The sequence below is a fragment of the Heptranchias perlo genome, chromosome 7 (genome assembly GCF_035084215.1).
Source record: "Heptranchias perlo isolate sHepPer1 chromosome 7, sHepPer1.hap1, whole genome shotgun sequence".
Classification (NCBI taxonomy): Eukaryota; Metazoa; Chordata; class Chondrichthyes; order Hexanchiformes; family Hexanchidae; genus Heptranchias; species Heptranchias perlo.
In genome coordinates, this window is record NC_090331.1 from 94,645,260 (window position 1) to 94,672,929 (window position 27,670).

Sequence of the window (27,670 nt, forward strand, 5' to 3'; positions counted from 1 at the left end):
GAAGAGACATTGCTACCTATTCCAGCAACTAACACCCTCTCCCTCCGAGTCCCATAAACAAAAATGACCCTCTGGCCTATCAGTAGCACCGTCCCTATTAACGATATGTGACCCTCACTCCGTGAACCTGCAAATATTGTGGAAAACTGTATTATAGCATGCACTCTATGAAACAACACCCCAAGGATTCTGGTACAAAATGAGATAAATTAAGAAAAATCATTAACTTGTAACTTGGTGCCAAACCTTTCATTCTTAGAAAAGGGGTGACAAGTGTCCTTCATGAAACACTATGCAAACTTCCATCTACAAAACTGATCCTCACCACAGCTTATAGGAACAGGAGTAGGCCATTCAGTCCCTTGAGCCTGTCTGCCATTCAATTAGATCATGGCTGATATCTACCTCAACTCCATTTACCCTTACTGGAAAAAATGTCAACCCAGATAATCTAAATAAATGAGCCCAGAGTGCTCGAATTATCTGAACAAGAAATAGCTAAGAAACGTTTATAGTGACTGAAAGGGAAGCAAGAGCAAGGGTGAAGGAGGGGAAAACCTATAGCACGCAGGGTTAGTTTCCCCACATTCCTTGACCTTTATTTACTGCAGGCAATTTCAACACAACAGTACAAAAACTGCTCAATGAATACTGTGAATTATGAGTTTTTCCACAGTTCTGAACATATTCCAACACCTGAAATAAAGGCTGGGGTGGGGGGAGGAATTTTTTTTTGCTAGTGAAAGAAATAAAACTACACATTTTGAAAAGCTGCAATGTCTCACTCAGTAATCCACGGATATACTGTGCATTTTAAAATCCCAGGAGTGTTTGTTCTCAGCCAAATGCAAAAAGAAAGCACCATCTTAAATTTTCAACATTTAGACTTCAAATTGTGGCTCCACATCTTAAGTCTAAAAAATGTATAATTTCAGTTAGGATTCACCATATCTTAGGCAGATATGAAATCGAGCAGTTTCAAACTGATGCAAGCACACCATAGAGGGTCATTAAAGAGCAGTGGGGAAAAATACTACAATGTGCAATACTGGTCCACAAGCTCAATTTACAATGGCATGATCACAATGGTCCACAGTCACTGGAGGAAGAGAAGGGGAAGAGGGGACAAGACAGCAAAAAGTCTTAACACTGTTTCACTCACTATTGCGTAGCTATCACTTCCAGTACTGGCAATGTCTCAACATAGGCAACAGAGCAGTATTCCACAAAGCGGAGTGATCAATCTGGGAAATCTCCAGTATACCTGGTTGTGCCTTCTCATGTGAAATTGGCCAGTGATACAGTAAATATACACGAGCACAAATGAAACGAGGAAAATTTCCTGAGAACAGAACTACTGTAGCACTCGAGTGTTGCACTAGTGTAAAGCAGGCTTCCACTTGCCTTTGATTAACTTGGAAATGTTAACCTTATATATAATATATATATATATAATCTTTATTTAAATGTAAACAGAACAGGAACCATTAAAAGATAAGGCTCCACAGAGGAGGGGGAAAAATAGTGACAGCTGTGGTCCTTTCAAGTAATGTTTTGTCCAATCACCTTGTTCAAGTTTGTGCCCTTCCACAGATTAGTCCTTTGTCCTTGTGCCTGTATGGGGGAGTAATCCACACTCTAAAAAACAGTATGCCAAACTTCATGCACCATAACAGAATCACTTCCCATTGTGAAAAGGTCTACATCCTGCTAGAGGAAGGCATTTCCTTAAATGTTGCTGTTGGGTTGATTGGACCCCCCCCCCTCCCCTTTGCCTGTACCCCGGGCCTGAAACCTTATTGCCAAGTTGTAGAGCTGCAGATATGTGATGCTGCTGTAGGTCTCCCCAGCGAAGGCCTGCTTCACTGGTTCATTTCTCCAACTCTTCGGTCTGCGCTTGCTGGTGTACCGAAGCCTGCAGGAGGCCCATGCAGGTGCCTCTTGAAATTCTGTCTTGCTCCATATGTGTTGGCAGAGGGATAGGTTGTGCCAGCGATACCGTGGGTATGACTGCTGCAGGGACTATGAGGCCATGATTGGAGCCCTTCAGCGTAAGGTCTTGCGTGGGCAGGAGCGGCTTCAGAATACTGACCAGACAGAAGGCAGAGCCACTTTTTGGGATAAAGTTCACCTTGTTTTTATCTGGGCAGAAGAAATGAGGAATTTCATGCAGCTGCTTTGGTCTGGAATCAAGAAAATACAGCATCAGGCAAAAACAATTCATTTTTACAACAGTCAGCCTTCAAGGTTAATCGACAAGCCATCCAGGCTCAGCTTGTTGCTGCCACCAGGTTTCAATACACTAGATTGAATTAGTTGTCAGCCTTGGCTCAGTGGGTAGCACTCTTGCCTCTGAGTCAGAAGACTGAATGGGTTCAAATCCCACTCCACAGTCTTCAGCACATAATCCAGGCTGACAGTCTAGTGCAGTACTGAAAGAAGCTCCATCTGCCCTCTCAAGTGGACGTTAAAAGATCGAAAGAGAGCAGGGGAGTTCTCCCCGGTTTGTCCTGGACAATATTTATCCCTCAACCAACATCACAAAAACAGATTATCGAGACATTTTTCTCACTGTTGTTTTTTCCTACAATATAACAGTGAATAAGCTGCAAAAGAACTTCATTGGCTCTAAAGCGCTTTGGGACGTTCAGAGATCGCGAAAGGCGCTATATAAATGCAAGTTCTTTCTTTCTTGTAACAAAATCATATAAGCCAATACAAATTAACAATTTTTAATACTCTTCGTTGACCGCTAAATTGTTCCCACCAGTGACAGACCTGTAAACACTAATACTTCACCCTGTGTTGTTCCCACCAGTGACAGACCTGTACACACCAGTACTTCACCCTGTGTTGTTCCCACCAGTGACAGACCTGTACACACCAGTACTTCACCCTGTGCTGTTCCCACCAGTGACAGACCTGTACACACCAGTACTTCACCCTGTGTTGTTCCCACCAGTGACAGACCTGTAAACACTAGTACTTCACCCTGTATTGTTCCCACCAGTGACAGACCTGTAAACACCAGTACTTCACCCTGTGTTGTTCCCACCAGTAATGGACCTGTAAACACCAATACTTCACCCTGTGTTGTTCCCACCAGTAATGGACCTGTAAACACCAGTACTTCACCCTGTGTTGTTCCCACCAGTAATGGACCTGTAAACACTAGTACTTCACCCTGTATTGTTCCCACCAGTAATGGACCTGTAAACACTAGTACTTCACCCTGTATTGTTCCCACCAGTAATGGACCTGTAAACACCAGTACTTCACCCTGTGTTGTTCCCACCAGTAATGGACCTGTAAACACTAGTACTTCACCCTGTATTGTTCCCACCAGTGACAGACCTGTAAACACCAGTACTTCACCCTGTGTTGTTCCCACCAGTAATGGACCTGTAAACACCAATACTTCACCCTGTGTTGTTCCCACCATTAATGGACCTGTACACACCAGTACTTCACCCTGTGTTGTTCCCACCAGTAACAGACCTGTAAACACTAGTACTTCACCCTGTGTTGTTCCCACCAGTGACAGACCTGTACACACCAGTACTTCACCCTGTGTTGTTCCCACCAGTAACAGACCTGTAAACACTAGTACTTCACCCTGTGTTGTTCCCACCATTAATGGACCTGTAAACACCAGTACTTCACCCTGTGTTGTTCCCACCATTAATGGACCTGTAAACACTAGTACTTCACCCTGTGTTGTTCCCACCAGTAATGGACCTGTACACACCAGTACTTCACCCTGTGTTGTTCCCACCAGTAATGGACCTGTAAACACCAGTACTTCACCCTGTGTTGTTCCCACCAGTAATGGACCTGTAAACACTAGTACTTCACCCTGTGTTGTTCCCACCAGTAATGGACCTGTAAACACTAGTACTTCACCCTGTGTTGTTCCCACCAGTAACAGACCTGTAAACACTAGTACTTCACCCTGTGTTGTTCCCACCAGTAATGGACCTGTAAACACCAGTACTTCACCCTGTGTTGTTCCCACCAGTGACAGACCTGTAAACACCAGTACTTCACCCTGTGTTGTTCCCACCAGTAACAGACCTGTAAACACCAGTACTTCACCCTGTGTTGTTCCCACCAGTGACAGACCTGTACACACCAGTACTTCACCCTGTGTTGTTCCCACCAGTAATGGACCTGTAAACACCAGTACTTCACCCTGTGTTGTTCCCACCAGTAACAGACCTGTAAACACTAGTACTTCACCCTGTGTTGTTCCCACCAGTAACAGACCTGTAAACACCAGTACTTCACCCTGTGTTGTTCCCACCAGTAACAGACCTGTAAACACCAGTACTTCACCCTTTGTTGTTCCCACCAGTAACAGACCTGTAAACACTAGTACTTCACCCTGTGTTGTTCCCACCAGTAACAGACCTGTAAACACCAGTACTTCACCCTGTGTTGTTCCCACAAGTAATGGACCTGTAAACACCAGTACTTCACCCTGTATTGTTCCCACAAGTAATGGACCTGTAAACACTAGTACTTCACCCTGTATTGTTCCCACCAGTGACAGACCTGTAAACACCAGTACTTCACCCTGTGTTGTTCCCACCAGTAACAGACCTGTAAACACCAGTACTTCACCCTGTGTTGTTCCCACCAGTAATGGACCTGTAAACACCAGTACTTCACCCTGTGTTGTTCCCACCAGTAACAGACCTGTAAACACCAGTACTTCACCCTGTGTTGTTCCCACCAGTAATGGACCTGTAAACACCAATACTTCACCCTGTGTTGTTCCCACAAGTAATGGACCTGTAAACACCAGTACTTCACCCTGTGTTGTTCCCACAAGTAATGGACCTGTAAACACCAGTACTTCACCCTGTATTGTTCCCACAAGTAATGGACCTGTAAACACTAGTACTTCACCCTGTATTGTTCCCACCAGTGACAGACCTGTAAACACTAATACTTCACCCTGTGTTGTTCCCACCAGTAACAGACCTGTAAACACCAGTACTTCACCCTGTGTTGTTCCCACCAGTAATGGACCTGTAAACACCAATACTTCACCCTGTGTTGTTCCCACCAGTAATGGACCTGTAAACACCAGTACTTCACCCTGTATTGTTCCCACCATTAATGGACCTGTAAACACTAGTACTTCACCCTGTATTGTTCCCACCAGTAATGGACCTGTAAACACCAGTACTTCACCCTGTGTTGTTCCCACAAGTAATGGACCTGTAAACACTAGTACTTCACCCTGTATTGTTCCCACCAGTAATGGACCTGTAAACACTAGTACTTCACCCTGTATTGTTCCCACCAGTAATGGACCTGTAAACACCAGTCCTTCACCCTGTGTTGTTCCCACAAGTAATGGACCTGTAAACACCAGTACTTCACCCTGTATTGTTCCCACCAGTAATGGACCTGTAAACACTCGTACTTCACCCTGTGTTGTTCCCACAAGTAATGGACCTGTAAACACTAGTACTTCACCCTGTGTTGTTCCCACAAGTAATGGACCTGTAAACACTAGTACTTCACCCTGTGTTGTTCCCACAAGTAATGGACCTGTAAACACTAGTACTTCACCCTGTATTGTTCCCACCATTAATGGACCTGTAAACACCAGTACTTCACCCTGTATTGCAGCTCAAAAGGTTCTCTCTAGAACACAAGCTGGAAAGATTAAATCTATGATAATACTGCTGGGTATTTTTGCAGTTCATTACGTTTTATATCAATCCTAATGCCAACCCTGACCACTTACAGTGGCAGCAGTTTGGAGTCGATTTCAGACATATGCATGGCCCCAAACTGACTGGGGGGGGGGGGGGGAATTTGTGTACTACTGCCAGCACAACGCTAACATGTAAAAGTCTCAGATAAAAGAACAAAAAAAAGGTCTGAGCAATTACTGGTCTGCTTTTGCACAGGTCCAGGCATCTGTTATACAGCAGCCCTGGCAGAGGCCTTGGACCAGGTCAATGGCTATTCTACTTGCTGTGGATATTTGACTGGAGAATGACATTTAAAGAAATGTGTTAGTCTCACAGAAAACAGCAAAATGCCTTTCAAAATGTGGAAATAGAGAAAAAGCAAACTAGAAAAAGAAACATCACTGAATAATCCACATTTTGATGGGTATAGCCCTGTGGGAATAGGAAACAATAGCTGCGGGCGTGATCACAAGCCAATTGGAACCCTGAAACCCAGGCGCACACGGAACCCTTAAATCGACACTGTCTGGCCGAAACACTCCATACGTAGCCTCATACTTACGAAGTTTCCTCAAAGGCTTTCACCCTCTCACAACCTTCAGGTGGTTCTCGCTTGAAGTCATAGCTGTTGTTCGGTTTTGGAGAGGAGGCATACTTAGGCAGTGGAGAGCTAGTCCCGCTTTCTGCAACAAGAGGGAATACAAGATTCAGCATTGATACAAGCAAAGAGGTTTCAACAGAATTGCTGCAAGTTTCAGGTCTGCGTTAGATATTCTCTCTGGTATGGCTGTTTGCATTTAGGGGAAGCCCATTCTGTCCAATATCTAACTATATGATAATGTAACCCAAGGTGTAACAATGGGATTCTCATAATTAGAGCTGGATATTGTGCCTTTCGCACATGTCCTCACACGCACTTCTTTTTGAAGGCCGGCTGAGAAACACTGTGAAGTGAGGTCCGATACATGTCGTTAAGTTGTTTTACTGCACAGACAGCTGAACATAGAGTAACAGTCAAAGCAAATTCCACTCACTGAACTCAATCTTGACCAAAGAAAGCAGAGGGACAGAGTCCCTGACATCTTCCTCTGCAAGGATTTGCCAGCAGGCCTGTCAACCAAACAGACACTCCCCTCTGCCAGCAGTATATTTTCTGCAAATACCTCATGCCACACCCACCTCAACAGAATCCTTCTCACCAAAATGGGTGCGAATATTTGTTGGCCATCTGTGGTGCTATAACAAATTGCTTAACGGCCCCAGTTATCCTGGCTAATGAGCCTGGGATGAAACAATAGATATATGTTGTATCAGCTTGAAATAAGGCAAGTTATGTCACTCCACAAATGGGTGTGTCTGGCTTTAATACATATGCTGATCGCCTCTGGCCTTTCTTTTCAAATCCGTGCAAATTCACTGTTTCAAAACCCAACCCTTAAACTTAACTTGATCCCAAAATTCTTTCCACAAAAAAGATCAGGAGTCCTGAAATGTGACAAAATGTAATATTTCCAGATTACCTTGCAAGTAGACCAAAAGTCTGGATCAGATTAACTGGTAATTATGATAAAGTTGTAAATGCTAAACAGGAAGTCCTGAGCAAGGAGCTTTACTGTACTATCCGAAAGGGGGCAGGGAAGAAAAAGTAGAGAGGAATAAAGAAGGGGAGAGGTGAGAGGTTTATAATATTGATGTATTAAATGTGCATAAAGGTCCAGGCTAACATGGATAGTCACTAAACTTTCCTTTTTTAAATTCCCCACCAATACAATGACTGGACAGTGTGATGCAAGAATTTCCACATCAAGTAGAATCAATGGTTAACCCATATTACACCATGAATGTACCTTCAACAGAACTAGACTACTCCACAAGAAGTATCAGTAAGTAAAAGCATATGGAACAGTGGTTGGGGCACTAAAATTTACCATAGCACCCAAGGGTGCAGGAGTGGGAGGAATAAAGTCATTCAAGGATCCTGCTCCTGATTGCTATCCAGTGATACCTGTTGGATATTGTGTAAGAACACGATTTCAAGGCTGAGGTGTCTTCCACAGAAGAGCTGCAGGAGGTCGGCATAGATTTATGATGCAGCAATTCAATCAAGTGGCTCTGGTGACGTAAAAGCAAAGTTCAAGCTGTTTCTGTGTGGGGGAATAACAGCTGATGGTGGAACTTGTTTTACTTTCAGAGAACATAAGAACATAAGAAATTGGAGCAGGAGTAGGCCAATCGGCCCCTCGAGCCTGCTCCGCCATTCAACAAGATCATGGCTGATCTGATCCCAACCACAAATCTAAAGAACACAAGAAGTCGGAGCAGGACCCGGCCACATAGCCCCTGGGCCCTCTCCGCCACCCACAGGGCATTGACCGATCCGAACTCAGCTTCATGTCCAATTTCCTGCCCGCTCCCCATAACCCCTAATTCCCTTTACTTCTAGGAAACTGTCTATTTCTGTTTTAAATTTATCTAATGATGTAGCTTCCACAGCTTCCTGGGGCAGCAAATTCCACAGACCTACCACCCTCTGAGTGAAGAAGTTTCTCCTCATCTCAGTTTTGAAAGAGCAGCCCCTTATTCTAAGATTATGCCCCCTAGTTCTAGTTTCACCCATCTTTGGGAACATCCTTACTGCATCCACCCAATCAAGACCCTTCACAATCTTATATGTTTCAATAAGATCGCCTCTCATTCTTCTGAACTCCAATGAGTAGAGTCCCAATCTACTCAACCTCTCCTCATATGTCCGCCCCCTCATCCCCGGGATTAACCGAGTGAACCTTCTTTGTACTGCCTCGAGAGCAAGTATGTCTTTTCTTAAGTATGGAGACCAAAACTGTATGCAGTATTCCAGGTGCGGTCTCACCAATACCTTATATAACTGCAGCAATACCTCCTTGTTTTTATATTCTATCCCCCTAGCAATAAAAGCCAACATTCCGTTGGCTTTCTTGATCACCTGCTGCACCTGCATACCAACTTTTTGATTTTCTTGCACTAGGACCCCCAGATCCCTTTGTACTGCAGTACTTTCCAGTCTCTCGCCATTAAGAAAATAACTTGCTCTCTGATTTTTCCTGCCAAAGTGCATAACCTCACATTTTCCAATATTATATTGCATCTGCCAAATCTCCGCCCACTCACCCAGCCTGTCTATATCCCCTTGCAGGTTTTTTATGTCCTCCTCACTCTCTACTTTCCCTCCCATCTTTGTATCATCTGCAAATTTTGATATGTTGCACTCGGTCCCCTCCTCCAAATCGTTAATATAGATTGTAAAGAGTTGGGGACCCAGCACCGACCCCTGTGGAACACCACTGGTTACTGGTTGCCAGTCCGAAAATGAACCATTTATCCCAACTCTCTGCTTCCTGTTTGATAACCAATCCTCCACCCATGCCAGAATATTACCCCCAATCCCGTGATTTTTTATCTTAAGTAATAATCTTTTATGTGGCACCTTGTCGAATGCCTTCTGGAAGTCTAAATACACTACGTCCACTGGTTCCCCTTTATCCACCCTATACGTTATATCCTCGAAGAACTCAAGCAAATTTGTCAGACATGACTTCCCCTTCATAAAGCCATGCTGACTTTGTCCTATTAAATTATGCTTATCTAAATGTTCCGTTACTGTCTCCTTAATAATAGACTCCAAAATTTTACCCACCACAGATGTTAAGCTAACTGGCCTATAATTTCCAGCCTTCTGCCTACTACCCTTTTTAAATAACGGTGTTACATTAGCAGTTTTCCAATCTGCCGGGACCTCTCCTGAGTCCAGGGAATTTTGGAAAACTATCACCAAAGCATCCACAATCCCTAGAAGAACAAGAACTTCGACTAGAGTGGCCAAGATGCGAAGAGGAGGAAGAGCACTGCGGGTGGAAAGAAAGATCAACAGATTCGAGGTGGAGAAGGAGGAACAGCAACAGTATCAAAACCGAAGAGAAGCAGGAACAGCTTCGTCGCACTATTGAACAGAGAGAGAAGCACATATCAACAGTGAGTCCAATAGATGACAGTTCAGATCATTTAGCCCATAACTGCTGGGATTAACTTTAGAAAACCTAATTTGATAAGTTTGAAGGAGAGGATATCTCTTGGTTTAAGTTTTTGTTCTTTGAGTTGAATTTCTCATTCTCTTGCTTTCTCCAGCAGTCAATTCAGCTAAGAAACTCCTTTTCTAACAGAGCTTAAGTTGGACATTTAAAAAACAAATAATATTTTACTTGTTTGAAATTTTGCTTTCGGTCTGTGTGAGCTCCACTGTTGAGTTTTGGGATTTTTTTTCCCCCACTGCTTTACTCTAGATTTTTCAGACTCCCATTGGTGACTCCCAATTCCTTTGAGAGTGTCTTCAATAGTCTTACTATCAAGGTAAAGATTGGTAATGCATCTGAGATAACACACTCTGGTCCGCTACTAATTTTTAAGCTACTGGAATTATCTGATGCCTTCACAAGTTCCCTCTAGTCCTTGATAAGCAATAGATCAGAGATCTTGAATCAGTATACTGTTATCAAACAAGGTCACAGACAAATGAGAAATTAATCAACTTAATTCTCAACTGAAGCGATAAAGCATTTTGAGACTGAAGTTGCTATCATTGACTTGCAAGACCAAAAACGCAACTGAATTTAAAAATATCGACTTGAAGTTTTCAGAAAACTTGCCAAGTGCAAGACTATAAAAGTGCAAGGAGCTCATGGAATTCTTTGTCACTAAGATTGAGACTATCCATTCAGCTGCCTCTGCTGCTTCCCTCCCTTCCCCTAGCCCACCGAGCCAAACTTCCCCTACGATTCCCCCTGTCCTAGCCCTGAACACTCATCTTTCTCCAGTTTCTCTTCTATCTCCCCATATGCCCTCTCCGAGCTCATCTTGACCATAAGACCCACCTCCTGCTCCGTTGACCCTATTCCCACTAAACTGTTGACCACACAACTTCCCTTCCTGGCCCCCATGTTAGCTGATATTGTTAACAGTTCCCTCTCCTCAGGTACTGTCTCCCTCCCCTTCAAATCTGCCATCATCACACCTTTCTCAAAAAACCCACCCTTAACCCCACTGTCCTGGCAAACTACCGCCCTATCTCCAACCTCCCTTTCCTCTCCAAAGTCCTTCAACGTGTTGTCGCCTCACAAATCTGTGCCCAGCTTTCCAGCAACTCCATGTTTGAATCCCTCCAATCAGGTTTCCCACCCTGCCACAGTACTGAAACGTCCCTCATCAAAGTCACAAATGATATCCTATGCGACTGTGATGACAGTAAACTATCCCTCATCCTTCTCGACCTGTCTGAAGCCTTCGACATGGCTGACCACACCATCCTCCTCCAATGCCTCTCCTCCGTCGTCCAGCTGGGTGGGACTGCACACGCCTGGTTCCATTCTTATCTATCCAGTTATAGCCAGAGAATCACCTGCAATGGCTTCTCTTTCTGCTCCCACACCATTTCCTCTGGAGTCCCCCAAGGATCTATCCTTGGCCCCCTTCTATTTCTCATCTACATGCTGCCCCTCAGCGACATCACCTGAAAACACGTCAGGTTCCACGCTGACAATACCCAACCACCACCTCCCTCGACCCCTCCACCGTCTCTCATTTGTCGCACTGCTTGTCCGACATCCAGTACTGGATCAGCAAAAATTTCCTCCAACTAAATATTGGGAAGACCGAAGCCATCGTCTTTGGTCCCCGCTGCAAACTCCGTTCCCTAGCCACCGATTCCATCCCTCTCCCTGGCCACTGTCTGAGGCTGAACCAGACCATCTGCAACCTTGGCGTCTTATTTGACCCTGAGATAAGCTTCCGACCATATACCCGCTCCATCTCCAAGACGTCCATCGCCGTAATATCGCCGGTCTCCGCCCCTGCCTCAGCTCATCTGAAACCATCAACCATGCTTTTGTTAATTCCAGACTGGACTGTTCCAATGGTCTCCTGGCTGAGCTCCCTTCTTCCACCCTCCATAAACTTGAGCTCATCCAAAACTCTGCTGCCTGCATCCGAACTCGCACCAAGTCCCGTTCTCCCATCACCCCTGTGCTCACTGACTTACATCGGCTCCCAGTCCGGGAACATCTCGATTTTAAAATTCTCATCCTTGTTTTCAAATCTCTCCATAGCCTCGCCCCTCCTTATCTCTAACCTCCTACAACCCTATGAGATCTCTGCACTTCTGCAATTTTTACCTCTTGCGCATCCCCGATTTTAATCGCTCCACCATTGGCGGCCGTGCCTTCAGCTGCCTAGGTCCAAAGCTCTGGAATTCCCTCCCTAAACTTCTCCGACTCTACCACTCTCTCCTCCTTTAAGACGCTCCTTAAAACCTACCTCTTTGACCAAGGTTTTGGTCACCTGTCCTAATACCGCCTTATGTGGCTCGGTGTGAAATTTTGTTTGATAACGCTCCTCTGAAGCTCCTTGGGATGTTTTACTACGTTAAAGGCGCTATATAAATGCAAGTAGTTGTTGTATAATTATTAAACACAAATGTGTCAAAATATAGTTCTAGAAAGATGGAGGCTGTATCCTTGGTGTGCCAATATAATAAACTGGTGCAGATAACAGGAGAAAAAAAAGCTATTCCTCCTGAATAACGCCCTATGTGCAACAAGATGGAGGAAGATGACAAGATCAATATAACTCATGATACAAAACCCTCAATGGGAAATGTCTCAATATTCTCCCACCCGTCCCTCCCTATTTATTTCTATATGGAGGTTGAATGAATGAGGAAGTGTCCACATTGCAAAAGCAGAGCCTAACAGCTACTAAAACTCAACAAGTTAATCTTCAAAGGCCCTGCTGATTCTGCCCCATGTTCGACCAAACAAGAGGAATGCGTAGAGACAGGAAACGGTAAAACTTTTTCTGCTCTCATTTTAGAGCTTTTCCCCCCGAAATTCACCAACTTCAAGAGATGACGTGTAAAGAGGGAATATTGCAGAAGGGAACAAATTTTTAGATGTTGCAGCGAAACTGCATTGGGAGGGTAGGGCAAGGGCATTTCCCCTCTCCCTGCTCCACAAACTCTGGTTCCTGATTTTGACAATACAGCTGTGGGTTGTGCCAAGTGGAGGCCAGAATACGATCGAGCATCATTTGGCAACCAGTTTCAGAGCGCCAAGGATAGAAACTTGCTTGAACTATAATGGTCTGTGGCAAAAGGAAACCAATAAAAGGGCACAGGACAAAAATACCAACAGAAACAAGGAGCATCAAATTGAAAAAATATATAATTCTGTCGTTACTAGGAAATCTGCCACAATAAAATCACCATTAAGTGGCAAAATGACAGTCCAGATGAGGAACTGCAAACTGCAACAAACAGAACCTCCCTCCAACAGTCACACCCTGCTCAGAACACTACATAAAGGATTGCACTTGAGAAAATGGCAGCTTTGTCGGATGGGTTGTTGATTCAAACTCAATCTAATCCAACAGCTTTAGCATAAACAAATGCAGGTTAGCAGAATTAACATCCCAACAGTACTCCCCCAACTGGCACCCAATACCTTTCTCTCTGCCATCTGTAAGCAGGTCTTCAGTATAGCATGGGCTCTCTCCACTACCCTCGTTGGCTATGGTGAGGAACGTTGGTGAGACGGACTGGGACCGGCTGCTGCTGGTACTGCTCCGGTCCATTCCTGATGGGGTCTGAGTGTCAATACTGCGGGTACTGCTGCTTCGTTGCTGTATGGGAAAAGGAGCGCGATGACCATCTGGAGTATCCTGTGGCTAACATACAAAATTAAAGTATCAGAGTTATCCGATTACTGTGATCATCATATCACAGTTCCCACATTCTTGTAATGTAGGAACCTCAACCTCAATAGAACAGTGACTACACTTCAAAAGTACTTCATTGGCTGTAAGGCATTTTGGGATGTCCTGAGGTCGTGAAAGGCACTATATAAATACAAGTTCTTTCTTTTCTTTCTTGAGAGGAGATGAGCTCAAGCAGATTCAGGACCTGGAGGGGTGGGTAGTGAATAAGACAGGAATCTGGGTTCAAATAGACAAAAGAGGACAGAAAAAGATTGACTCAATAGTGAAATGCTGCAGGATCAGTTGGTTGGGGGATATTTCTTGAGTACAAAACAGTTTCACAACCAAATACACTAATTTCCCTTAACATTGGGGCATAAAAGGAGGTAAAAACAGGAGTTGATACAAGAGTAAGAAATGGAAACTGAGAAAAATGTTAACAATTTACGAGGATACATTTTAGGTATATTTTTTAAAATTGCGTTTTAGAAAGATAACACCATCAGTTGAGCCACATAGATCATCAGTGGAACTGTATAGATCAAGGAGGACCTCGGTTCAATCCCAGGTCTATTCTGAGTTAGCCAATCTAAGACAGGCACTATAATAGGCTTCAGTGCCCCCTACCCCCACCCGCTAGGAAGTACAAAAAACACACACAACGTCGAAAAATATCCCACGGTGTAATCAGGCAAAAATGGATGGCAAGCCAAAGATGATATTAGGTGCGGTGACCAAAAGTTTAGTCGAAGAGGTGGGTTTTAAGAAGGGTCTTAAAGGAGAGGGAAATGGGGAGGCGGAGGGTTCAGGGATAGAATTCTAGGTGTGGGGCCAAGACATCTGAAGGCACCGTGGCTAACGGTGGGACAAATAAAGACGTGGTTAGGGGGCGGGGGGGGAGAATGCAATGCACAAGAGGCCAGAGTTGGAGGAATGAAGAGTAACGGGGGGGGGGGGGGTTGTAATCAATTTTTGCCTGATTACACTCCTGTGAAGTGCCTTGGGGACGTTTTACTATATTAAAAGCGCTATATAAATGTAAGTTGTTGTTGGGTTGCAGGAGGTTACAGAGATAGGGATTTAAGCACAAGAATGAACACTTTAAAGGCAGTAGCGTTGGGGCACTGGGAGCCAACGTAGGTCGGCAAGGACAGGAGCGATGGGTGAGCCGTATGGTTCTTGCTACCGATCACTAACCACAGGCCCTTGCTAGATGAACATGGGCAGGATGCTCTCAGTTAGGATAGATTCTCACACTGAACTCAACCACTGATACCATTCAGACTCTCATGTGAAAAATGGCCACTTTGAATGGGTAGCAGGGAACCAGCGCTACCGATGGAATTGCACCCTATTTTCAGGAGAACAGGATTAAATGAGGAAGATTAAAGAAACATAAATGTAACATCCCATGCTACTAAATTCCTGATTTCAACTGTGCTGCTATAAGGCACATCAACTGAAAGCCAAGTACCTTCCAAGTTGGGACAGAAAGGAAGAACAAGAAAATTTGGAAGCAGAATCAATGCAAGATCACATCTGCAGACTGCTAACAGTGAATCCCAAGTGACACTAGTACAGTTTTGGGAACAGATCAGCCACTGGTCTCTTGGCTGCATAGCCCAAAGAGATGATTTAAGAAATGGGGGAAAAAAGGCACCAAATAGTATTTGGGGAAGATCCTGAATGTGTAAGTAACTTACTAAGAAATAACACACTTGGATCAGGACTTTGACAAAACTGTACATTGTATTTCTATCTACAGCTCCAATGACCTACTGGCCAAAAGTACAGGGTGGTGTAGTACTAACCCATATAGATCAGATGGTAGTTACCAATTAGATTACTATTCTATCTTCAGTTAGCAGAATTCAGTCATGGTGGCACGTAGGACATTGCAATTAGGCTCAGCACCCAAGGTTAGGGAGGGAATAATTGCCCAGAGCCTTAATCTCTCACTACGTAGGCTCAGACATGAAGAATGGCTGTCTACAGGAGGCGAGGGTAGAAAGTGTTAACAGAGGGCTGCTGGCATCCATGGAACCATACTCTAGCACAGTGTTGTCCAATACGCATGTGGCTAATTGAATTTTTGATTCGTAAATAAAAGAAATGAGTAATAGATACTATCTTAGGCAGATAATCTCAATGTTCATTCGCTCAGCATATGCATGTGTACTTAACCTTTTGTGCATTTATTGGTAAAATAGTAAACAGATAGTAACTGGAATGGCAGGACTGATGTATGAGGAGAGATTGGGTCAGCTAGGCCTATATTCACTACAGTTTAGAAGAATGAGAGGTGATCTCATCGAAACATATAAAATTCTAACAGGACTAGACAGACTGGATGCAGGGAGGATGTTCCCGATGGCTGGGGAGTCCAGAACCAGGGGTCACAGTCTCAGGATACGGGGTATGCCATTTAGAACAGAGATGAGGAGAAATGTCTTCACTCCGAGGGGGGAGAACCTGTGGAATTCTCTACCACAGAAGGCAGTGGAGGCCAAGTCATTAGATGTATTCAAGAAGGAGATAGATATATTTCTTAATGCAAAAGGGATCAAGGGATATGGGGAAAAAGCAGGAACAGGATACTGAGTTAGACAATCAGCCATGATCAGTTTGAATGGCGGAGCAGGCCCGAAGGGCCGAATGGCCTACTCTTGCTCCTATTTTCTATGTTTCTATTGTGCGTCGCTCAAATAGTGTGTAACACGGGTGAAAGTGCTGGACTTCAGCACCGTGGAAACACCAGCAACATTGTATGGAGAGGGGAGTTATCATCATGGTCAGCTTGACCAATCCGAATAACCACTCCAGGCCAGCAGAAGAAAGCAACCTAACCAATAACGAGCAGCTCCATCAGGGCATGTCTTGGCAAATGACAAGCAGCATTCAATTGCGTTCCGGATGGAGAGCAGGGGCGGGTCTGACATGAGTCTGTGTGAGTCAACATTCGCAGCAATCACTGATGAACACAGAGCACTGCTCGACAAAAACTTAGAAGCTGCACGAGCATCGTGAATTCAATCGATTCCACGTGGTTTCTAAGGAAATGTTTCTACATACTTCAGTCTTGAGAATGTGTTTCCAGGATCATCTCCATGTCAGCATTGATTGGTGAGCTGCACGTGAAAAGCATTTCCTTTCTGCTCCAAGGGAGTTTCTAAATGCTTCTCACACAATACTTCAAATATACTCAGGTGCTATTTAAAAAAAATACATAAAATGAGCTGCTAACTTGAATTCTGGCCTAAAGTTTTTGAACAAACTATCAGGTATGGTAGCACAGTGGTTATGTTACTGGACTAGTAATCCAGAGGCCTAGACTAATAATCCGGAGTCATGAGATCAAATCCCACCACGGCAGCTAGGGAATTTAAAATCTGGAATAAAAAGAAAATTGTATCAGTAATGGTGGCCATGAAACTACCGGAATGTCGTAAAAACCCATCTGGTTCACTAATGTCCTTTAGGGAAGGAAACCTGCCGTCCTTACCTGGTCTGGACTATATGTGACTCCAGACCCACAGCAATATAGTTGATTCTTAAACGCCCTCTGAAATGGCCTAGCAAGCCACTCAGTTGTACAAACTCGCTAAAAAAAAGTCAAAATAAGAATAAAAACGGACGGACCACCCGGCATCGGACCACGAGGCACCGGACACAACAAAGGCAAACCAAGCCCAGTCGGTCCTGCAAAGTCCTCCTCACTAACATCTGGGGACTTGTGCCAAAATTGGGAGAGCTGTCCCACAGACGAGTCAAGCAACAGCCGGACATAGCCATACTCACAGAATCATATCTTTCAGCCAATGTCCCAGACTCTTCAATCACCATCCCTGGGTATGTCCTGTCCAACCAGCAGGACAGACCCACCAGAGGTGGCGGTACAGTGAAATACAGTCAAGAGGGAGAGGCACTGGGAGTCCTCAACATTGACTCTGGACCCCATGAAATCTCACGGCATCAGGTCAAACATGGGCAAGGAAACCTTCTGCTGATTACCACCGACTGCCCTCCCTCAGCTAAAGAATCAGTCCTCCTCCATGTTGAGCACCAATTGGAGGAAGCAGTGAGGGTAGCAAGGGCACAGAATGTACTCTGGGTGGGGACTTCAATGTCCATCACCAAGAGTGGCTCGGTAGCACCACTACTGACCGAGCTGGCCGAGTCCTGAAGGATATGGTTGCCAGATTGGGCCTGCGGCAGGTGGTGAGTGAATCAATACGAGGGAAAATCCTACTTAACCTCATCCTCACCAATCTACCTGTCGCAAATGCATCTGTCCATGACAGTATTGGTAGGAGTGACCACTGCACAGTCCTTGCGGAGACGAAGTCCCATCTTCACATTGAGGACACCATCCAACATGTTATGCAGCACGACCACTGTGCTAAATAGTATAGATTCAGAACAGATCTAGCAGCAAAAAACTGGGCATCCATGAGGCGCTGTGGGCCATCAGCAGCAGCAGAATTGTATTGCACAACAATCTGTAACCTCATGGACCAGCCATATAAATACTGTGGCTACTTGAGCAGGTCAAAGGCTGGGTATTCTGCAGCGAGTGACTCACCTCCTGACTCCCCAAAGCCTTTCCACCATCTACAAGGCACAAGTCAGGAGTGTGATGGAATACTCTCCACTTGCCTGGATGAGTGCAGCTCCAACAACACTCAAGAAGCTCGACACCATCCAGGACAAAGCAGCCCGCTTGATTGGCACCCAATCCACCACCCACATTCACTCCCTTCACCAACGGCACACTGCAGTGTGTGCCATCTACAGGATGCACTGCAGCACCTCGCCAAGGCTTCTTCGACAGCACCTCCCAAACCAGTGACCTCTACCACCTAGAAGGACAAGAGCAGCAGGTACATGGGAACAACACCACCTGCACGTTCCCCTCCAAGTTACACACCATCCCGACTTGGAAATATATCGTCGTTCCTTCATCGTCGCTGGGTCAAAATCCTGGAACTCCCTACCTAACAGCACTGTGGGAGAACCTTCACCACAAGGACTGCAGCGGTTCAAGAAGGCGGCTCACCACCACCTTCTCAAGGGCAATTAGGGATGGGCAATAAATGCCAGCCTCGCCAGCGATGCCCACATCCCATGAACGAATAAAAAAAAATATTCCTCACTCTACCATTACCAACAAGCCAGAGGATCAACCCTGTTCAATGAGGAGTGTAGAAGAGCATGCCATGAGCAGCACCAGGCGTAACTAAAAATGAGATGCCAACCTGGTGAAGCTACAACACAGGACTACATGCATGCGAAACAGCGGAAACAACATGCTATAGACAGAGCTAAGCAATTTCACAACCAACGGATCAGATCAAAGCTCTGCAGTCCTGCCACATCCAGTAGTGAATAGTGGTGGACAATTAAACAACTAACGGGAGAAGGAGGCTCTGTGGACATCCCCATCCTCAATGATGGCACAGTCCAGCACGAGTGCAAAAGACAAGACTGAAGCGTTTGCAACCATCTTCAGCCAGAAGTGCCGAGTGGATGATCCATCTTGGCCTCCTCCCGATATCCTCACCATCATAGAAGCCAGTCTTCAGCCAATTCGATTCACGCCACGTGATATGAAGAAACTGCTGAGTGCACTGGATAACACGATAACATCCCAGCTGTAGTGCTGAAGACTAGTGCTCAAGAACTAGCTGCGCCTCTAGCCAAGCTGTTCCAGTACAACTACAACACTGGCATCTACCCGACAATGTGGAAAATTGCCGAGTTATGTCCTGCCACAAAAAGCAGGACAAATCCAATCCGGCCAATTACCGCCATCAGTCTACTCTCAATCAGCAGCAAAGTGATGGAAGGTGCCGTCAACAGTGCTATCAAGCGGCACTTACTCACCAATAACCTGCTCACCGATGCTCAGTTTGGGTTCCGCTAGGACCACTCGGCTCGAGACCTCATTACAGCTTTGGTCCAAACATGGACAAAAGAGCTGAATTCCAGAGGTGAGGTGAGAGTGACTGCCCTTGACATCAAGGCAGCATTTGACAGAGTGCGCCACCAAGGAGCTCTCGTAAAATTGAAGTCAATGGGAATCAGGGGGAAAACTCTCCAGTGGCTGGAGTCATACCTAGCACAAAGAAAGATGGTAGTGGTTGTTGGAGGCCAATCATCTCAGCCGAAGGACATTGCTGCAGGAGTTCCTCAAGGCAGTGTCCTAGGCCCAACCATCTTCAGCTCCTTCATCAATGACCTTCCCTCCACCATAGGGTTAGAAATGGGGATGTTCGCTGATGATTGCACAGTGTTCAGTTCCATTCGCAACCCCTCAGATAATGAAGCAGTCCATGCCTGCATGCAGCAAGGCCTGGACAACATCCAGGCTTGGGCTCATAAGAGGCAAGTAACATTCGCGCCAGACATGTGCCAGGCAATGACCATCTCCAACAAGAGAGTGTCTAACCACCTCCCCTCAACATTCAACAGCATTACCATCGCTGAATCCCCCACCATCAACAACCTGGAGGTCACCATTGACCAGAAACTTAACTGGACCAGCCACGTAAATACTGTGGCTACAAAAGTAAGTCAGAGGCTGGGTATTCTGCAGCGAGTGACTCACCTCCTGACTCCCCAAAGCCTTTCCACCATCTACAAGGCACAAGTCAGGAGTGTGATGGAATACTCTCCGCTTGACTGGATGAGTACAGCTCCAACAACGCTCAAGAAGCTCGACACCATCCAGGACAAAGCAGCCCGCTTGATTGGCACCCCATCCACCATCCTAAACATTCACTCCCTTCACCATCAGCGCACTGTGGCTGCAGTGTGTACCATCCACAGGATGCACTGCAGCAACTCGCCAAGGCTTCTTCGACAGCACCTCCAAAACCCGCGACCTCTACCATCTAGAAGGACAAGGGCAGCAGGCACATGGGAACACCTGCACGTTCCCCTCCAAGTCACACATCATCCCGACTTGGAGATGTATCACCATTCCTTCATCGTCGCTGGGTCAAAATCCTGGAAGTCCCTTCCTAACAGCACTGTGGGAGAACCTTCACCACAGACTGCAGCGGTTCAAGACGGCGGCTCACCACCACCTTCTCAAGGGCAATTAGGGATGAGCAATAAATGCTGGCCTTGCCAGCGATGCCCACATCCCATGAACGAATAAAAAAAACCTTGAAGTGCTGATAAAATGGACCCTGGTACTGGAAAATTAACAGCAACTTTATTAGTCATGTCTTTTTTAAATGAAAAATATAGGCTACAGCAGTTGTAAGTTTATTTGCATGCTAGGATCTCACACTTACATGGCACAGATTACAAAATGACTAATTTGGCAATGTAAATTGACCTCTAACCTCAGTCTGACAAACACACACCCCCCTTCAAACATCACAAATGGCAATCGGTATGAGATTCCAGTCCATCTCTTGCCTGATCGTCATCCACAAGTATGTCTGCTCACTCCTGCTCTCAGTTGAGATCAGTTAGTGAGCAGGTGCACTTACTGAGACAAAGGCATGGTGAGGAAGGGGAAAGTACGAAGTAGATATGTGGAACCAACTACCAAGTGTGATAACCCAAGGAATGACAGATGGTACTGTAAAGATAAATAATGGAGGTGGAAGCAAGCAAACCAAAAGGGAAACAGCAGAGAAATAAAAAAGAAACATCAGAACAACAAAAAGAAATAGACCGCAAAGAGTAACTGCAGGGAAAGGCAAGAGACTAGGAAGGATGCAGCAACTGGAGTAAACCAAAGATCATTATGAAAACCATATCATCGTTTCTGTTGTTTTCCTCCTTAGCATGTTCACACTTGGACAGGAAAACAAACACACGAGTTCTGAACACAAGGCCACCATGACAGATCAGTAATGCAATCAGGATCACTCATTGCAACTGTTTCTAGGAACTTTTTAACCAACACAAAACAAGTGCAGAAATAAAAATAAAATATGTAACTGGTGTGGGCTGACAAGCACCACTGAAAATGCCACTTCTACAGATTAAATGGTCATCAATGACCTTCTCTCCATCATAAGGTCAGAAACGGAGATGTTCGCTAATGACTGCACAGTGTTCAGTTCCATTCTCAACCCCTCAAATAATGAAGCAGTCCGAGCCCGCATGCAGCAAGACCTGGACAACATCCAGGCTTGGGCTCATAAGTGGCAAGTAACATTCACACCAGACAAGTGCCAGGCAATGACCATCTCCAACAAGAGAGTGTCTAACCACCTCCCCTCAACATTCAACGGCCTTACCATCGCTGAATCCCCCACCATCAACATCCTGGGGGTCACCATTGACCAGAAACTTAACTGGACCAGCCATATAAATACCGTGGCTACAAGAGCAGGTCAGAGGCTGGGTATTCTGCGGCGAGTGACTCACCTCCTGACTCCCCAAAGCCTTTCCACCATCTACAAGGCACAAGTCAGGAGTGTGATGGAATACTCTCCGCTTGACTGGATGAGTACAGCTCCAACAACGCTCAAGAAGCTCGACACCATCCAGGACAAAGCAGCCCGCTTGATTGGCACCCCATCCACCACCCTAAACATTCACTCCCTTCACCACCGGCGCACAGTGGCTGCAGTGTGTACAATCCACAGGATGCACTGCAGCAACTCACCAAGGCTTCTTCGACAGCACCTCCCAAACCCGCGACATGGGAACAACACCTCCCCTCCAAGTCACACACCATCCCGACTTGGAAATATATCGCCGTTCCTTCATCGTCGCTGGGTCAAAATCCTGGAACTCCCTTCCTAACAGCAGAGGGAGAACCGTCACCACACGGACTGCAGTGGTTCAAGAAGGCGGCTCACCACCACCTTCTCAAGGGCAATTAGGGATGGGCAATAAATGCCGGCCTCGCCAGCGAAGCCCACATCCCATGAATGAAAAAAAAATTCAACTAATTGTTGCTTGTAGGATCTTGCTATGTGCAAAATGGGTACCGTGTTTCCAATATAACTGTAAATTTTTTTTGAAAAGTGTTTTAGGACATCCTGGGACACATTATAAGGCACCATATAAATGCAAATTCTTCTTTTCTATTTCCTGAAATCAACACGGTCTTCCTTTCTGAAAGAAGTTCAACTTCCAAATAATATACTGTCATCCCATGGGTGAGGAAGAAGAGCAGGAAAAATCACCAAGGATATCAATTTTTTTTTTAGAAAACTTAGATCCCAAATAATCAGTGATTGTCCCTCCCATAAGACTGCACACAAGATCTCATTCTGGGCCAGGCTCAGTGTTCCCTGCCCACAGAAAACAGCATTGAGACCCAACTAACAGTGAGAGGAACAAGACTCTAGGGCACAAACACAAAACAATAAAGCAGCTGGCTCAGAACCAGATTAATGTTCCAAACCAGGACAAAATAGAGTTGAGCCATGCATAAACTGAGAAATCATAGGAGTTTCTCTCCCTCTTCATTCCTCACCTTTGAACTTGGAGACTAACTGCATCTGACAATGTGATAACATTGCTGGCACATCATACCCCAGTCAAATGAAGTGATGATTGTGGCACCAATAAGCCAAGTGCTTTATTTGGCATTGAGAGCCTTCAAAGTAGCTTTCCTATAGATGTCAATGTCATAATACAGATTGTTGGAATCCTATATTATGCGTCACATTAAGAAACTGAATCACTTTCGCCTAAGCTGCCTGAGACACTAATGAAGATCAGATGGCAAGAGCCCTGATACCGAAGTTCTTAAAAAAAAAGCTGACATGCCAGGCATAGATGCTCTGGTCATGCGGTGCAAATATCTGATGAACGAATCCCAAAAGATTATCTTTTTTGGCGCACTGACAACTGGGAAGTGATCTCATAGTGGACGGCAAGAGATATAAAGTGACTCTGAAACAGTGCAAAATAAATGTCCATAAGTGGGAACAACTTGCTCAAGAAAGCTTGGCAGAAAACCATCCATGAAGGTATCTCCTACTATGAGGCCTGTCGCATTGCTGATGTTGAATGTAAATTCCAGCTGAGGAAGTCACGCCTGAAAAATCAAGATCCCCAACGTGGTATAACCGGGATCAACTGTTCACTCTGTGGACCCTCATTCCCAGCAAAAATCAGTCTCATGAGTCAACAAGGAACTCTCTGGTTGTGTTCTTCGATTTCGAAGCATGAACAAACATTATCTAAATTGAACCTACAGAAGGTACAACCGTGCATCTGCAAAGGAGGACATCAAAAGCTCAGCTTTTGAAATGGTTCATTGTCAAACATTCAGCTCAGAATTCGAATCTGTTCATATGCTCAAGAAAGAGCAGAGTACAGACCCACCGTGGCCAGGATAGCTCCAGGTGGATTTCACACCCTTCAAAGGATGCATCAGTTACTAAAGCTAATGACAGTGGAAGCAGCTGCAGCCAAAGCCTGGTTAAAATTTTGGCACCCGGGTGACTGCAACTGAATGACTGAAGTCTCTAATCTATGCTGACCAATCAACACAGTAGAAAATGTATATGTGAACAATGAATAGCAAGGTTAAGGTTAAGTTGTACGGGTCTGCATATAGCAGCATGAATAAGTGCATGTACAACACTGCAAAAACTGCAAATGTCACTAGGCCTAGGTATGCAGTTAAGGCTGGGCTTGCATCTTTGTCCCTTCTTGACTCGCAGATCATTCTGTTTGCACAGTGGCAGACATGTTCAGTGGAGGAGACATAATACACTGCTCTATCTAGAAGTGTGATCATATGAAGGCCAGGTCTTGTGTCAGGCACAACTAGAATGTTAATTTTATTTTAAATCATTCGTCACTGGCAAGGTCAGCATTTATTGCCCATCCTTAGTTGCCCTTGAGAAAGTGGTGGTGGCCTTCTTGCAGTCCATGCGATGAAGCTATTCCCACAGTACTGTTAGGTAGGGAGTTCCAGGATATTGACCCAGCAGCAATGAAGGAACAGCGATAAATGTCCACGTCAGGATGGTGTGTAATTTGGAGGGGAACTTGTAGGTGGAGGTGTTCCCATCAACCTGCTGCCCTTGTCCTTCTAGGTGGTGGAGGTGGAAAATTTGGGAGGTACTGCCGAAGAAGCAGCCGTGATTTGTTGCAGCGCATCCTTTAGATGGTACGTGCTGCAGCCACAGTATGACAGTGGTGGAAGGAGTGAATGTTTAAGGCAGTGGATGGGGTATCAATCAAGCAGACTGCTTTGTCCTGGATGGTGTCGAGCTTCTTGAGTGTTGTTGTAGCTGAACCCGTCCACGCAAGTGGAGAGTATTCCATCACACCATCAATTGTTTCCATCATGGCAGATCCTTCTCTCGTTCGTTGCTTATAGTCCATCACCATTCACCACTGGATGCTGCAGGGTTGCAGAGCTCTGACATTATCCATTGGTTGTGGGATCGCTTAGCTGCGTCTATAGTCTACTGCTGTTGAGCATCACGTAGTCCTGTGTTGTAGCTTCGCCAGGTTGGCACCTCATTTTTAGGTAGGCCTGCTGCTACTCTTAGCATGTTCTTCTACACTCCTCATTGAACCAGATTAGTCATCTGGTTTGATGGTGATGAAGGAGTGAGGGATATGCTGGGTCATAAGTTTACAGATTGTGGTGGGATACATTTCTGTTGCTGCTGATGGCCCACAGCCCCTAGTGGATGCCCCAATTTTAAGCTGCCAGATCTGTCCCTAATCTATCCAACTTAGCACAGTGGTAGTGCCACACAACACGATGGAGGGTGTCCTCAGCGTGAAGATGGGACTTGGTCACCACAAGGACTGTGCAGTGGTCAATCCTACCAATGCTGCCGTGGACTGATGCATATGCAACAGAGAGTTATAATGGCTGGTATATAACAAATCTAAGTTAGCACTGCCTAGATACCTCCTGCAGAGAACCCTTACTCAGTCAACCAAAAACAGGGAGATGGGTATGTAGCCCTCAATTTTTCAGAACCACTGCCACCATGGATTGCACATGGTAAAGACCAGGGGGCCTAAGTTGGGTTAAGTGACAATAGTGGTTTTGCAACATTTAAGTTTGAGTTATAAGTTTCTCTGACTCCTGAGTGAAGCGTGCATCCATCATGTAGATTGCAGCTGTACTGCATGTGTGATCTGCAGAAAACTGACCAACTTGAAACTTTTCTTTCAGGTTTACTTCACATTCAGGACATATCTGTAATAGCCTTGGATAGATTTTTCCTCTCCTGATGGTGTTGATTCTTTGTGGGGGTACAGTCCCACAGGCAGTAGGTGCCATCTGCTACTGTGCCTCAGTGGTCATTATGCACGTGTGCCTTGACAGTAAGTCTGAATGGGCTATTCAACTATAGGGTAGATCGCAGTTGAGTCCAATCTTGCCTTCACCCAACGTTCACATACATTATTCTGGTGGGATCACTTGATTGGAATCTATGTTGGCTGACCAGAAGTCATACCCACCTCAACATATACTGTAGGTAGGAGTTTGTGTGGGATCTAAAGATCCTCTCCCCTCTCTGCCCCCGCTTTCATGTTTTGTCCGCAACCCCGCGCAAGCCAACGTAGAATGCAGCTCGACAAGGGAATCTTACAGTATGGTGGAGGTTCCCTGACCACATGTTACTCTGTCACCTGGGAGCGGAGGGCCGCTTTTGTAATCAGCTGGACCTATGTGCATTTCTGCAGTGGGAAGAAGAAAGTTTCAACATTGAAGAAGTTAACGAATGAGTCTGCCATATTCCTTGTGTTGAGTGCTTCACGAGTTTGTACGACAGACAGGTAGTCTGTGCCATTTGACTAAAATTTTTTAAGTGAGGACTGGGCATCCACTGGTAGCCGTTGTAAGGGTCAACTGGAGTTTGTCCGACTATGATTGACTGTAGTGGGCAACATGCCAGTGAAAACATTAGACAAACTGGAAAACAACTTGAGAAATTCGATAGAAGCTCTTATGATTGCAGAATTCTGAACAAAGAATTTCAACAAACAGGAATTGGCAAATGGCAAAGGTGGGAGATAACAGATCTGAGGTCAGCAATGGGAAAGAAAAAAAACTGAGGGCAGAGGATTTAGATGCAGCAAAGTGGGAGACGGGAGTGCAATTTTTTTTTTAAAAGAAAAGGACAGTGTTTACCCTTTCAGAGAACAGTAACGTCTTACTGTATGTGAAAGTTTAACTAATTTGAATGAAATAACATTTTACTTCAATTGGGCTGACATTTGGCTCTAAATCAAATGTACTGCAGTCCTGCAACTGCTGCCTCCATGCCGGGTTCTTTCATTCCTCTTTGCATTTTGAGAAAAGGATATGCCAGGATGAAAAACAGGACGGAAGAAGGAACACTGAAATCATTTTGGGCTATTGAATTTGATGGCATCATTTTCAATGGGCTGCCGAAGAGGTTGTACAACAGTTCTTCATTTAAATTCTTTTTCTTTGAAATCAAATGCATTGTGATTGAATTGTCAATGAATACTTCGGCTTTAAAAAAAGTTAGTTAAAATAAATCTTTTGATGGTGGTTGGGGAGGAGGGGGTCGAAGAAGCAAAAGGAAGTGGGTCGAAGGTGTAAGGCCTGGTATCAGTGACCACTCAAAGAAAATTTTCTAGCCTTGCAGTAGCTGAGAGATATTCCCTAATCCATCTGCTGAGACCGGTGCCAGCACTAAAGCTGGTTTTAATGCTGCTTCGCTGTGCAGCTGTTTGGCTCTGCTGTGCTATTCAACCTAGTAAAGAGCACTCTCATTTAGAACTGAACAGGTGCGCTGGAACAAAAGAAATCAGATCTTTATTTCCAAAAAAGAGCCACTCTTAGGCATACTCTCTGCTTTAAAAAAAAAGCAAAAAGCAAAAAAAATAATCACAAAATACTCTGCATAATAATGCTGCAGCTATTTTGCCTTGCAAATGGGACGATAGGAAGCGAATGCAGTCTAAATTAAAGCTTTGTGTTCTGCTGGATTTCAAAGTTGACAACTACATCTTCATAAATCCAAAATGGTGGCCATGTTTGAAAATGAGTTTAGAAGTGACAAACCCATACACAAAAGCATCTCTACTACAACCCCATTGCAATTTAACCTTTACCTTCTTTCTAAATCTGGTCCTGCTTCCGATTTGGCGATTTATTTGCAGGCCTGCAGCATTTTTTTAGAAAATGAACAAAATTAAATTGAAGTCCATCACCACACAAGACACACAAACTGTTAACAGGCAGTGTT

At 45.0% G+C, this 27,670-nt stretch overlaps 1 protein-coding gene across 2 annotated transcripts in view; it reads right to left on the reverse strand.

Annotated features, from left to right (window-relative positions):
- Window positions 1-1,430: 1,430 nt before the first annotated feature.
- Window positions 1,431-27,670, reverse strand: part of LOC137323964 (protein FAM117B-like) — a 198,860-nt gene continuing 172,620 nt past the window's right edge. For both annotated transcript variants that reach the window (XM_067988123.1, XM_067988122.1), the window contains 3 exons: window positions 13,238-13,460; window positions 6,274-6,394; window positions 1,431-2,183 (listed from right to left, as the gene is read on the reverse strand). In XM_067988123.1, the coding sequence (XP_067844224.1) occupies window positions 1,871-2,183; window positions 6,274-6,394; window positions 13,238-13,460 (657 nt within the window). In that variant the 3' untranslated portion in view covers window positions 1,431-1,870. The remainder of the gene's footprint in view (window positions 2,184-6,273; window positions 6,395-13,237; window positions 13,461-27,670) is intronic.